The sequence below is a fragment of the Ursus arctos genome, unplaced genomic scaffold, assembly GCF_023065955.2.
Source record: "Ursus arctos isolate Adak ecotype North America unplaced genomic scaffold, UrsArc2.0 scaffold_25, whole genome shotgun sequence".
In the NCBI taxonomy this organism is placed as follows: domain Eukaryota; kingdom Metazoa; phylum Chordata; class Mammalia; order Carnivora; family Ursidae; genus Ursus; species Ursus arctos.
In genome coordinates, this window is record NW_026622930.1 from 25,430,479 (window position 1) to 25,443,038 (window position 12,560).

Below are 12,560 nucleotides of genomic sequence, written 5' to 3' on the forward strand. Positions count from 1 at the left end.
AAGTTATAATTACACTGACAGAATATTTTGCAAGATGAAAGGAAGATTTCTCTATGAACAGCTGGATTTTCAAAACAAAACAAACACAAAATGGGTACTTTCTTTTATTCTTCTAAGTTCTAGCTCTATCCTTAGAATCGCTAATATCCCAATTACATCAAAAGCCAATCACCAGCGGAAGAGAAATGTGTTAACTATAAATAAGTACAGAGACTCTCAACCTTATTGTAATAAAAGAAAAAGCATCACAAGAGACTCTGAGTCTTTGGGTGAACACAAATCTCCTTGGGCACAGGGGTAAAAGTCCACAAGGCTGGGCAAAGAGCAAGTGACAAGGTAAAGAACATTAAGGAGAAAGTATAAGCTGAGTACTTTCCAGAATTCATCCAGAGCTACAAATTGATTGGTTCCCACCAGCCAGAATGGAGAAATCTCCTTGAATATGGGGCTCATTTAACAGACATCTCCAAAGAGTCTTTAATAGTAAAACTTTCCTAGATCTAAACAAAAAGCTATCCTCGACAAATCAGAAAAATGTTTTTAAATGAACTGAGTAATGTGTAGAACTGATGAATCACTACATTATACACCTGAAACTATATAACACTGTATGTTAATTAAACCAAAATTTTTTAAAATGTTTTTAAATAAGCCTGAAAAAGATTAAACTGATCTACAAGTAACTTAACTATCAGACCAAAAAAACCTTTAAAAGCATTTAAAGGCAATAAAACCCACTTAACAATACATTTATATGTCCAGCATCCAATTTTAAAAAATCACTGTACATGTGGAGAAATAAAATGGAAACAAGAGGAAAATCAGTTCATAGAAACAGACTCAGAAATGACAGATAACAGAATAACAAAGATTTTAAAACAGCTACTATAAATATTATAATATATGCACAAGAATCTAAAAACTCATGAAAATAATGGGGAAAAAAAAACCAAAAAGAAGATACAAAGAGAAACAGTGGAATTCTAAAGCTGAAAAATAAAGTAACTGAAATGAACATTTCACTGGATGGAATTAATAAAAGATTTGACACTGCAGACAAAAAGATGAATGAATTTAGAAACAGAGAAACAGGAAACCATCCAAAATAAAGAAAGAAAAAGAGTCTAAAAAAAACTGGCAGAGCCAGACTTATAGTATAGTATCAACCAATTAACATGTAACCAGAGTCCCGAAAGGAGAAAGGAGAGGAAGGAAATAGAAAAAAAATATGTGAAGAAATAATGGCCAAAAGTTTTCCAAATTTGATGAAAACTATAAGCCCACAGACCAAGAAGCTCAACAAATCCCAGAAGAAGAAGAAACATGAAAAAAATGACACCAAGGCATATATACAATAAACAAACTGTTGAAAATGAGTCATAAAGAAATAATCTTAAGAGCAGGCTGAGGGAAAAAAAGACATCATGCACAAAAAAACAAAAATAAGAATTACCGCATGCTTCTTGTCACAAAAATGCAAGCCAAAAGATAATGGAACAACATTTTGCAAGTGCTAAGAAAAAAGGAATATCCAGAATATACAAAGAACTCTCACAACTTAATTTTAAGAAGACAAATAACCTCATTTAAAAATGGGCAAAATATTTGATCATCAAAGACATACAAACAGCAAATAAGCACATGAAAAGATGCTCAACATTAGTCATTAGGGAAATGCAAATGAAATCACATGTGCTATCACTACACACCTCCTAAGGAGCTAAAATTAAACTGACCATACCGACTGTTGGTGAGAATGTGGAGGAACTGGAAGTCTCGTACACTTATTATGGGAATGTAAAATGTACAACCACTCTAGAAAACAGTGTGGCAATTTCTTTTTTTTTTTAGTAAAGATTTTATTTATTTGACAGAGGGAGACAGGGAGAGAGGGAACACAAGCAAGGAGGAGCGGGAGAGGGAGAAGCAGACTCTCCACCGTGCAGAGAGCCCGATGCGGAGCTTGATCCCAGGACCCTGAGATCATGACCTAAGCCGAAGGCAGATGCTTAACCGATTGAGCCACCCAGATGCCCTACTGTGTGGCAGTTTCTTAAAAAGTTAAACATACAACAGTATGATCCATTCATTCCACAAGTAGGTATTTACCCAAGAGAAGTGAAAGCACATGTCCATATAAAAATTTGTATATAAACTTTCAAAGAAGCTTTATTTGTAATAATCAAAAACTGGAAACAACCAAAATGTCCATCAACAGATGAATGATAAGCAAATTCTGGCATATGCCTATAACAGAATGCTACTCAACAATAAAAAGGAATTAAACCACTGATATAAGATACAACATGTATGAATCTAAAAATAATTTTATAATAATAAAGTAAAAAAAAAAGACCCAACAAATAAGAGAACAACCTGTAGAATTCTATTGTATTAAATGCTAGGAAATGCAGATTCACCTTTGTAACAGAAAGCAGATCATGCCTGGGGACAGGGATAGGCAAGGAAGGGCTGGGGGGGGGGGGCATGTGAGAGGAATTACAAAGGGGTACAAGAAGACTTTGAGAGGTTATGGATATGTTCATTATGTTGATTTCGTGATAGTTTCACAGATATATACCTGTGTTAAAACTTACCATATTATACACTTAAAATATATACAGTTTATAACTCAGTAAAACTGTTTAAAAAATAACATTTATAATACCATTCAAAAGCACAAAATACTAAGTGACGGGTTAAAAAAAAACATATTTAAGACTTTACACTGAAAACTATAAAACACTGCTAAGAAAAATAAAGGAAGACGTAAATAAGTGCATTTGTCGTGATGAACACCGGATGGTGTATGGAACTGTTGAATCACTACATTGTACACCTGAAACCAGTCTGACACTGTATGTTTTTTGTTTGGTTTGTTTGTTTTTAAAGATTTTATTTATTTATTTATTTGACAGAGAGACAGCGAGAGAGGGAACACAAGCAGGGCAGAGGGAGAGGGAGAAGCAGGCTTCCCGCTGAGCAGGGAGCCTCATATAGGCCTCGATCCCAGGAGCCTGGGATCATGACCTGAGCCGAAGGCAGACGCTTAACGACTGAGCCACCCAGGCGCCCCGACACTGTATGTTAACTGGAATTAAAATAAAAACTTAAAAAGTCAAAAAACAGCAAAAAAAGATAGGCTAAATAAATGGAGACCTATATCATGTTCATGGATTGGAAAATTCAATATTGTTAAAATGTCCACTGCCCCAAAATTAATCTATAAACTCAATGCAATCTCTATCAAGAGCCAGGAGGCTTTTGTGTAGAAACTGATGAGGAAATTCTAAAATGTCTTGGGAAATACAAAGGACACAAAATAGTCAAAATACTTTATTTATTTATTTTTAGTCGAAATAACTTTTAAAAAGTTGGAAGATTTACACGATCTAATTTCAACCCTTACTATAAAGCTACAGTAATCGAAACAGATTAGTGAAATTGAATAAAGTCCAGAAACAGACCCACACATATATCTGAACTAATTTTCAACAAAGATGCCAAGGTAATTCAATAGGGTAATTTCAACAAATGGTGCTGAAATAAACCTACGTCATATGAAAAGAAATGAACCTCAACCCTTACCTCACACCATATACACAAATTAAATCAATACTATCCCAGACCTAAATATAAAAGCCAAAGTTGTAAAACTTCCAGAAGAAAACATAAGAGAAAAAGCTTTATGCTGTTGGGGATGGCAAAAATTTCCTAGACAGGAAACACAAAATGCATACATCTTTTAAAAATCTGGTCAACTGGACTTCACTGAAATTTAAAACTTCTGGTCTTTAAAAGTCACCGTTATAGTAATGAAAAAGCTTGGGGCACCTGGGTGACTCAGTTGGTTAAGCACCTGACTTCAGCTCAGGTCATGATCTCGGGGTCCTAGGATTGAGCCCTGTCCTGCATAGGGCTCTGCACTCAGTGGGGAGTCTGCCTCTCCCTCTCCCTTTTCCTCTGCCCCTCCCCCCACTCATGCACACTCTCTCTTTCAAATAAATAAATAAAATCTTAAAAAAAAAAAAAGATGAAAAAGCTACCCACAGGCCTGGAGAAAATATTAATATTCTTAATATAAATATCTGAGAAAGGACTTGTATCAAGAGTCCTTTATATATAACACCGTAACAAAAAAATAAAAATCATAAATTTAAAATGGAAAAAAAGAACATAAATGGCCAATAGCACATGAAGGCTCAATATCATTATTCATCAGCGAATAATTAAAACCAGAGAGATACACTACATGCCCACTAGAATGCCTAATATTAAAAAGCCTGACAATACAAAGTATTGATAAAGATGAGGAGCAACCAGAACTCTCATACACTTTTGGTAAAATGTAAAATGGTACCATAACTTATTATAACTTACTTTATTTTCAAATCAAGGTAACGACGACCATAAAATTTTTAAAAGTGTCTAACCCTGGGTTAAGGGGCTATTACAAAGGAGATGGGGGATTTTTTAAAAAGATTAATGTACAGGTAGATTAAATTACTGTTAATGCTCTAGTTATTGGGTTTGGTAATATTCACACCACACATGGGAAGCAATGACAACACTGTGTCACAATTAACCCAATTCTGTGGACCTAAGGCACAGATTTTAAAAAAAAAAGGTAGTCACCTCACCCATATATTTCCCATGTTTCTGATGTAGGGAATATGCGAATAAATCCACCTCTCCGATCATTTTCTTCCTTCACTCTCCGTAAAACTTTGATCTATATAGAGAAAGAGAAAATCAAGTAAGTACCCATTTTGAAAACTGCAATCCATGTGTTTATAGGGCAGAGGAAGAGAGTTACAACCCATGAACATGAAAGAAGCATGAAGGGAGAAATTAATTCCACTTAAATGTTGTTTTCTGAGAACAAGTTTCTCCCATCTTGAATCTTTCTCTTTTCAATGTAAGATATGAGTTGGTCATGAACGTTATAAATCACTCACTAATTTTCACTGAACCATGTGTTATTAGCCCACAAAGGCCTGAAATGGAGTTATCTTTACCTCCTCCATTGACAGACCAAGCACAGAACCACCTAACTTCCCCGGCACCTTCTCTCGGGCTGAGCCCACAAGGTTTTTCATTTCCGCATCACTGGCAGACAGTGGACGGGAACGCTAAGGAGAAGGAAAAACAGAAACAAACAAAATGTTTTCATCATCTTTTTCATTTCTCTCTATTCAGTCCCTCAACATCATAATCTTCCCTAATATGGATAAGCTCAAATCCAAAGCCCATTTTCTGTAATTACTCTCTTAGCCTGAAACCCTGGGAAATAAATGAAAGCTAGTAGACTCAAAGGCAAGAAGAGAAAACAGAATAGAAGGAAAACACGATGGGGTTGAGAGGGAAACAAGCAGAAAAACAAGAAGGATGTCTACATGACTTTCTAATCCAGTACGTATTCCTAATCCTGGTTTTAGAATACATTTGACATTTTCAAAGACATGGAAGAAGTCTGAAAATAAATGCCATATAAGATTAAATGTGTATTTATTTCAGTAAATAACAATATTCTTTTTTAGCAGTGGGGAAGGAGACTTAGGAGAAATGAGACATAAAACAGAAAACCAAGGAACAATCTACTATGTCACAGGTGAAAATTGGGCCAGGAGATGTTTTAGAACTCGGGTGTGGGGAGGGTGGAAATTGAGGTAAGAGTCATCAGTGACACAGAAAAGAGCTGTGACCAAAGGAAACACTGTAGGCGCTGGACTTCAAGAAACCCGATCAAGGACGACATGTATACATAAGGCAGCGACTTTTACTTGTTTAGCTTTGCCGGTGGTATCTTCAGCACCCAGAACAGTACTTGGAGTAAGAGATCGATAAATACTTGATGAAGAAATAAATGAATGAATGTGCTGACACGCAGATTAATCATGGTTAGTAGAACTAAACTTTGCAGAGGATTTGGGGGGAAAATTTAATTCCTTTCCAATCTCTGGGAATGCATTAAGCAGTACATGTTGGGATGAAAGGAGAAGCAAGAGGAAAGTTTAAAGATTTAGGAAGGGAATCATGTAAGTAATATGATCTTTTCAAACAATTTTTAAAGTGTGAATGCTTACTTAGTGATAATTTAGTACTAAAAAGCCAAAATATTAACTGGATGCTTTAAGGACTTTTCTCATTTCATACACTACTTATCATTGGCTAAAAATACTTTATTTCACATGTGATGACACGGCTCTGATCAGAAAGCTACTGGCAGTCAAGTGCCTTATCCAAGGTCAAGTTGCCTTATCACTCACACTATTTACGAGTACCTTAACGTCCTCTGAAATTATGTAAGAGAGAATATGAAGTAAGCACTCATTTAAATGATACAATAAAGATTAAGCATTTTAGAATAGAAAAACTTACTTAAAAATGTTGATAAGGTAAAATCTGTATTAAAGGTCAGTAATAAAAATATTTTAGGAAATAGTTATTAGTTATTAGAATAGTTTTAAGAAATGCATGATTGGGGCGCCTGGGTGGCACAGTCAATTAAGCATCTGACTCTTGGTTTTGGCTCAGGTTGCAATCTCAGGGTCATGAGATCAAGCCTCCTATCAGGCTCCACACTCAATGCAGAGTCTCACTGAGATTCTCCCTCTCCCCCTCCCGCTTGTGCTCATGCTCTTTCATTAAAATAAAATAAATCTCTAAAAAATAAAAAAAGAAAGAAATGCATGGTCATATTTATAAGAACATGGATCAAATCACTATTGAATAACATCTAATTGGCACCCCCAATTTTTGTTTAAAAAAATTTTTTTTTTGCTTTTTGTCTTTCTTTTGTTTTTGTTGTTCATTTTCTTGTCTGTTTTTTTATTATTGGTTTTGTAATTTTCTTTTTCTTTTTTTTTCTTTTTGTTTTGTTTTGTTTTTTTAGGACCTAATTTTCATCTTGTGGAATTGCTCTGAGATGGAACAATATTCCCGGCTTTCAGAGACTGAGATTACAGTGATGTTGCAACCTTCCTCTACTAATCTAAACCTGCTCCTGGAAACACTGAACTGACATCCCCAATATTCTGTCTTCTCTCCCAAGTCACTTTCAAAAAGTTGTCTCCCATACAGGTTCACAAACGCTCCTTTGTTATGTACAGCCCACAGTTCTAACTCTAGCTACTTGTGCGCTATCTGGGCTGTCTGGGTGAGGCATGGAGGAATTCAGGAGGTGCTCCTGGCTGGGGTCTTCAGGAGGTTTGAAAATGGAAGGGGCTGAGGAGTAATGGTGTTTGTTAGGTGAGCGCTCCAGCTGTGAACTTCCATAAGCTGACGGCTTTACTCTTTTATTGCCACAAATATCACCAGGCTGCGAAGAAAAAGGTCAATGCTACTCCCAGAGGAAAAAAAGATGGCTAGAAACTCCTTTTATCTCTTCACCTATTTACCTCAAACTAAACTATTAAAAAGGCTAAGAGGGAGAGAGATATGAAAAGTTGTAGCTACGGACATCTATGTATCTCAAATGCCTCTCCAAAATCCACCCAGGTCTTCTGTGTCTTCAGGGAAGCTGCTGAAAAATAACAGACTGGAAAGTCAGAAGTATTTCGCCAATCTCAGCTTTTCAATAAATTTGAGATCAGAGAGAATTGTCTTTATCAGCATAATATCTGTTGTGCTGGACTACACAGACATGTGTCTACATAGGTACAACAGAGCATTACTGTCATAGACCATTGGTTGAATCCTACCAACATCTGTTAATGAAATAAACTATTAAGAAATGTGGCCTGAATTATAGACACAGGTGAGAGAAAAGGCAGAGGAAAAGGATAGCAAAGAAAAAAGAAAGAAAGGAGATAGAAATGCTTATGAGCGCCAAGAAGACATACCTGGAGATTAAAAGCAAAGCAAAAAAAAAAAAAAAAATGGGGGGGGGGGGGTTGAGACTGATTTGGAAGACCATCAGGACTGCCAAAAACAAGAGCAAAACACTCCAAGTGCAAGCCATTCTGTGGTTTTGATCTCATGCATATCAGTGCAGGGGACTGACTGACTGCACTAAGGAAATAAAGTTCTTCTGAATTTAGAGAGAACCACTGCCTCTGTCTAGATGACACAGGATTTTAACTACTGAGTGCTCAGATAGATTTTAAACTGCCAAACTACTGCCTAGGTCAGAATTCTGCCATGCAACATGCATCAGAGATGTAAAATTATCATTAGTTCAACTTATGATTTAGAAATATCTGCAGAGAAGAAACCTTTACACATCGAACCTTTACTACTAGGGAAGAACTGACTGAGAATCACTGAGATGAGGAAACACCTGTCTCCACTAAAAGTAGTAAAAAACAGATGTTGAATCAGAAAAATGATTCTCAGCTTAAAGAAAACTGGCAGGTACCAGCAATGAGAACTGAACAAAACACAGACTATGAAAAAGGTGAGGTATCATCAAATATACTATCACTGAGGGGCAAGAATAAAACCTGTTTGACAGAGAACACATCTGAAGAACAAAAATGCCCTAATGTGGTTTTGCAAAGTTTGGAATTCTGTGTTAGAAACAAATGAACTAGAAACAGCTTGATTTGTATGTGACGCATCTTGTTACCTAGAAAATAAAAGGTAGAATCCAGTTTAAAAAGCAAAATGAATTAATGCCATCAAATGAAATCAAAGGAACAAAACGGACCACAAATGAATAAATCTAGGTGGGAAATAAACAAAAAATGGCTAATGGAGAAGGTCTAAATATAATTGATAACCAGAAGTATACTTTGAAATCAGGGGAGGGAAATAAAAAAGTAGTAAGTAGACTTGTGTTACAGTCAAAAAGAGATATGCGACATCTGGAGATTTGGAATAAATATAAGTCAGCAGGTCTGAGAGACATGCATCTTGTTATTAAGGAAATTGGTTTTAAAAAAAACAAAACAAAACAAAAACTTACCAAAACCACTTACAATTATGTTTGAAAAACCATGAAGAACTGAGGCGGTACCAGAGGATTAGAAAAAAACAACTGAGGTACCAATCTTCAAAAATGTAAGAAGTGTGCTTCTGGTGATTACCTCCTGGTATGTCTAACTTGAATCCCTAGCAAAATAATGGAACAAATATTAAAAGAAAAAAAAATCCGTAAACATTTAGAGTTTACTGAGCTCATGAAGAGTAAGTACGGAGACTGCTTTATTTTAAAACATGCTTTAAAATGTTTATTTTTAGGACAAAATTACAAAAAAAGGTGGAATAGAGCAAATACATTTAATGTCTTTGGGTTTTACAAAAGCATTTATACAAATTTCATAAAATTTTTATTCTAATTATATCTCTAATTGGGGCTTAGGGTCATAATATAATGAAGAAAACACACCAACAAAAACTGAAAAGAGTTAAAAGATGTAATGTAGGATAAATAGCAGTGAATCAAGTTAGGAAGTGATTTTCAGAATGGGTATTGATTGAGCATTACTTAGAATCTTCACTGATGTCTAGGAGGATGGATAAATAAAAAGATAATACTAAGTAACTAATTTGCATTTGTAGATGACAGCAAATGTGAAAAGAATGGCCACAGATATCGAAACAACTCCCAATACCTGCCATCAAATGCGTAAAAGGAAAATCAACAGGACCCAAAAGTGTGAAGGGGACCTATGTGTCCAAGGTAAACTATGTGTCCAGAACTATCCCAAATATTTACCTATGCCTTATCGTTTCTTTCGCACCATACCTCCACATATGTATTATCTTCATTTCACAGATGTGGGTAGTGAGCCTCAGAGACGCAAGGGAACTCGCCCAAAGTCTAGCAGCTAGTTAGTTACTGGCAGAGCAACTTTGAACCCGGGGTTATCTGACTCTAAAGTCTGTGTGCTTTCCACAAAACCATGCCATCTGCCTTGGGACCCTGAGAAGTGATTTCTAATGAGTGGGAAATTTGAACAGCAGGCATTCAAGGGAAGCAAGAAATGTAGATAGAAATAATGGATTAAAAAGGAAGAGTCAGACAACAGGCAAAGAACTGTGACTGCACCATCTGACAGCAACAGAAAAAGAAAACTTGACGAAGTGTCCAGGGACAGAGCAGAGAACTTGTTTTCATTTTTAACTTAGCTCTGACAAAACTACCACGGAGTTGAGAACGTTTCATTAACAGAAAGACGGCGGCCAAGTAGAACACTGTAAAGAACAAGAAGAGTTAAAGAATTCCACGTGTATAAAGTTGGCAAATAAAGCTAGAAAGACTTTGTGTCACCTGAGCAGTGTGCAACTACACAACCGTGAGGGAGAGGCCTTGCTCGGCCACAGACGAATTGCAGTCTACGGCCATTCGAGCCACTGGAGCTAGACAGATGAAGCGATTAAAACGGGTGAAGGGAAGTTAAGATTAGAATTACATATCAAAGACACTACTTTGGAATTAAATTCAGAAGATTATGAATTAAGCATTTTTAACGTTCTCCTGAAGTAAGAGTAGATATCCCTAAAAGGTATTCAGAATGTAAGCTCTTTGAAGCCAACAGCTTTGGGGCTTTGTTGTTTGTTTTCTGTTTCTTTGCCACGGAGAACAGCTAGCACACCTAGGTACCTGCTAAACATAAAACACTAAACGTTACAGTTTCTAATTCTACCAACTAAACACGAAAACCTGTATTATGGAACCACATTAACCATTTACCAAACACTAGACAAGACAACCAGCAAACCTTTTTTTCATTTCTTGGGCTCATATAAACCATGTAAAGCACTTTGTCAAAAACAGTAGCTACGAGGGTTACAATTCAAGCTCCCAAGCTGTCCGCCAACTGTAGGAGAGAGTACAAAGGCCAAAATAAATATCCTGGAGCTTCCTGCTGAAGAACTACTAGTTGCAGGGGCACACGTACGTCTGAAACATCTAGAGCCCTCATTTCAAAGCATCAACTAGCAGGACCAGCACCCTCACTGCTACCCAATCACTTCAACAAGATGTTTAAAAGAAAACAAAGATCTTCATAGAAGAAAATGACAGTTAATCTCAAATACACCTAACAAGGACAGTAGGAGGACAAATACTGTTCATTGGGAGCTGGAGATAAAATATTCTGAGTTTTTTTTTAAAGGTAGCATCTCAGACACTTATTATGGCCGAGGTTCTAAGATGCATAAAACTGCAAATCACTACGTATGAGAAATATGTACAATCAAATGCAGCCCAATACCCCGTGCGAAAATGTTTCCAATATGAAGCTACTGACAATAGTACCTTTCATAAGACATCTGAAGGAAAGAAAGGGTGTCTGTGAACTATATTTCCTTCCTGGAATATTCTGGTCAAAGCGACAGATACGCCGCTAAATCCAACTGCCTCCTTCACAACGTGATCACTACCAGGAAAAAAGAGGATTCACAAATTCCTGCGGCCTCTACTCTTGTATTCTATACCTGGAAAGACCTCTGTGCATCCATTTTCACTTACTCTATATGCTATTGAAGTTCAAAAAGCAGGTGCGTCAAACACAGACGGTGAAAGAGCAAAGCTAAAAGGCTTTCCATTTGGGGGCTGGAAATAAGAATCTGAATAAAGTCTCCAAATGATCCAGAACTTACCAGTTTGGCATCTGAGGACTGAAACTGTGCAGACACTGGACGCTACAAAAGACAGAAAAATGGAATAAAGCCTTATCTTCTCCTACCATACCGAGGTTTTCCAACTCCTACGTCTATGATCTCACAAAGGAGATGATCTCCTAGCAGAAAACAAAAGCAAGAGCCCCACACTTTGTGCTTGTAAGACCAGAGCATTTATTACGCTTCACACCGCTTTCTTCTACGGTGTATCTGCCCCAGTTTCATCTTCTCAGCAGGAGCACACAATCCTACTGTCATATCCAGAAGTCAACTACTCCACCTGATAAATTTGTTCCAGAATACACAGAGTTAATCTACAATTTCTTCAGCCTTTAAATAAAAGTGTCCTATAGGCAGCTTATGGATGAAGTCATGCCACGACCTACCAGTTAGCAAAACAAATGGCAGACAGATTCTCTACAATTTGCAAAGAGTGGCCAATAAAGGCTGAGAGGCAGGCTAAGAGAAGGGGTCAATTCAACCAAGATTGACACACAGCTACCCCAGAGTAAACGTGGCCGAAACTCTGTGAAAGCTGCACAGCAACATTCACAATCTTTTACACACGATCCTGTGGCTCCTGCCACAGATACTGCAGGAAACCGTCTGCAAAGGAATGTAATGGCCTAAATTCAGCTTTGCTAGTACACCGAGAATAATCCCCTACTTTTTCTTATTAAAAATTAAAGAAAACCCTTTGATCTGTGATGATGTACTGATCAAGAACCACCTTGCTGCCTGGCTTTCCTTCGAATCCAAGATAACAGTACCCCTTAAAATCCAGGACACCCTGTCCCACATTGCAACTCGAATACTAACAGGGGACAGTCCTAGAGCAGGTGGTCACAGACTGCATCTAGCTCAAAGACATGTTATGCTTGGTCTGCAAAGTATTTTTTCTTTAACTGGACCAGTTGGCAATATTTAAAATAAGACTTCTGATTTCTCTTGACAGTGGGAAGGTCTGACAACACGTATGGCAATGATCA

General features: G+C 37.0%; 1 protein-coding gene across 45 annotated transcripts in view; it reads right to left on the minus strand.

Annotated features, from left to right (window-relative positions):
* The window catches only part of TTLL5 (tubulin tyrosine ligase like 5), a 277,235-nt gene that overhangs the window by 195,464 nt on the left and 69,211 nt on the right, over positions 1–12,560 (minus strand). For 29 of the 45 annotated variants that reach the window (XR_008961400.1, XR_008961417.1, XR_008961418.1 and 26 more), the window contains 3 exons: positions 11,551–11,592; positions 5,019–5,132; positions 4,641–4,732 (listed from right to left, as the gene is read on the minus strand). Coding sequence is in view for 27 of the 45 variants with exons in the window: in XM_048220019.2 (XP_048075976.1) it covers positions 4,641–4,732; positions 5,019–5,132; positions 11,551–11,592 (248 nt within the window). In the remaining 18 variants the exon portion in view is untranslated. The remainder of the gene's footprint in view (positions 1–4,640; positions 4,733–5,018; positions 5,133–11,550; positions 11,593–12,560) is intronic. The other 16 variants (XR_008961409.1, XR_008961406.1, XR_008961404.1 and 13 more) reach the window with 1 other exon arrangement.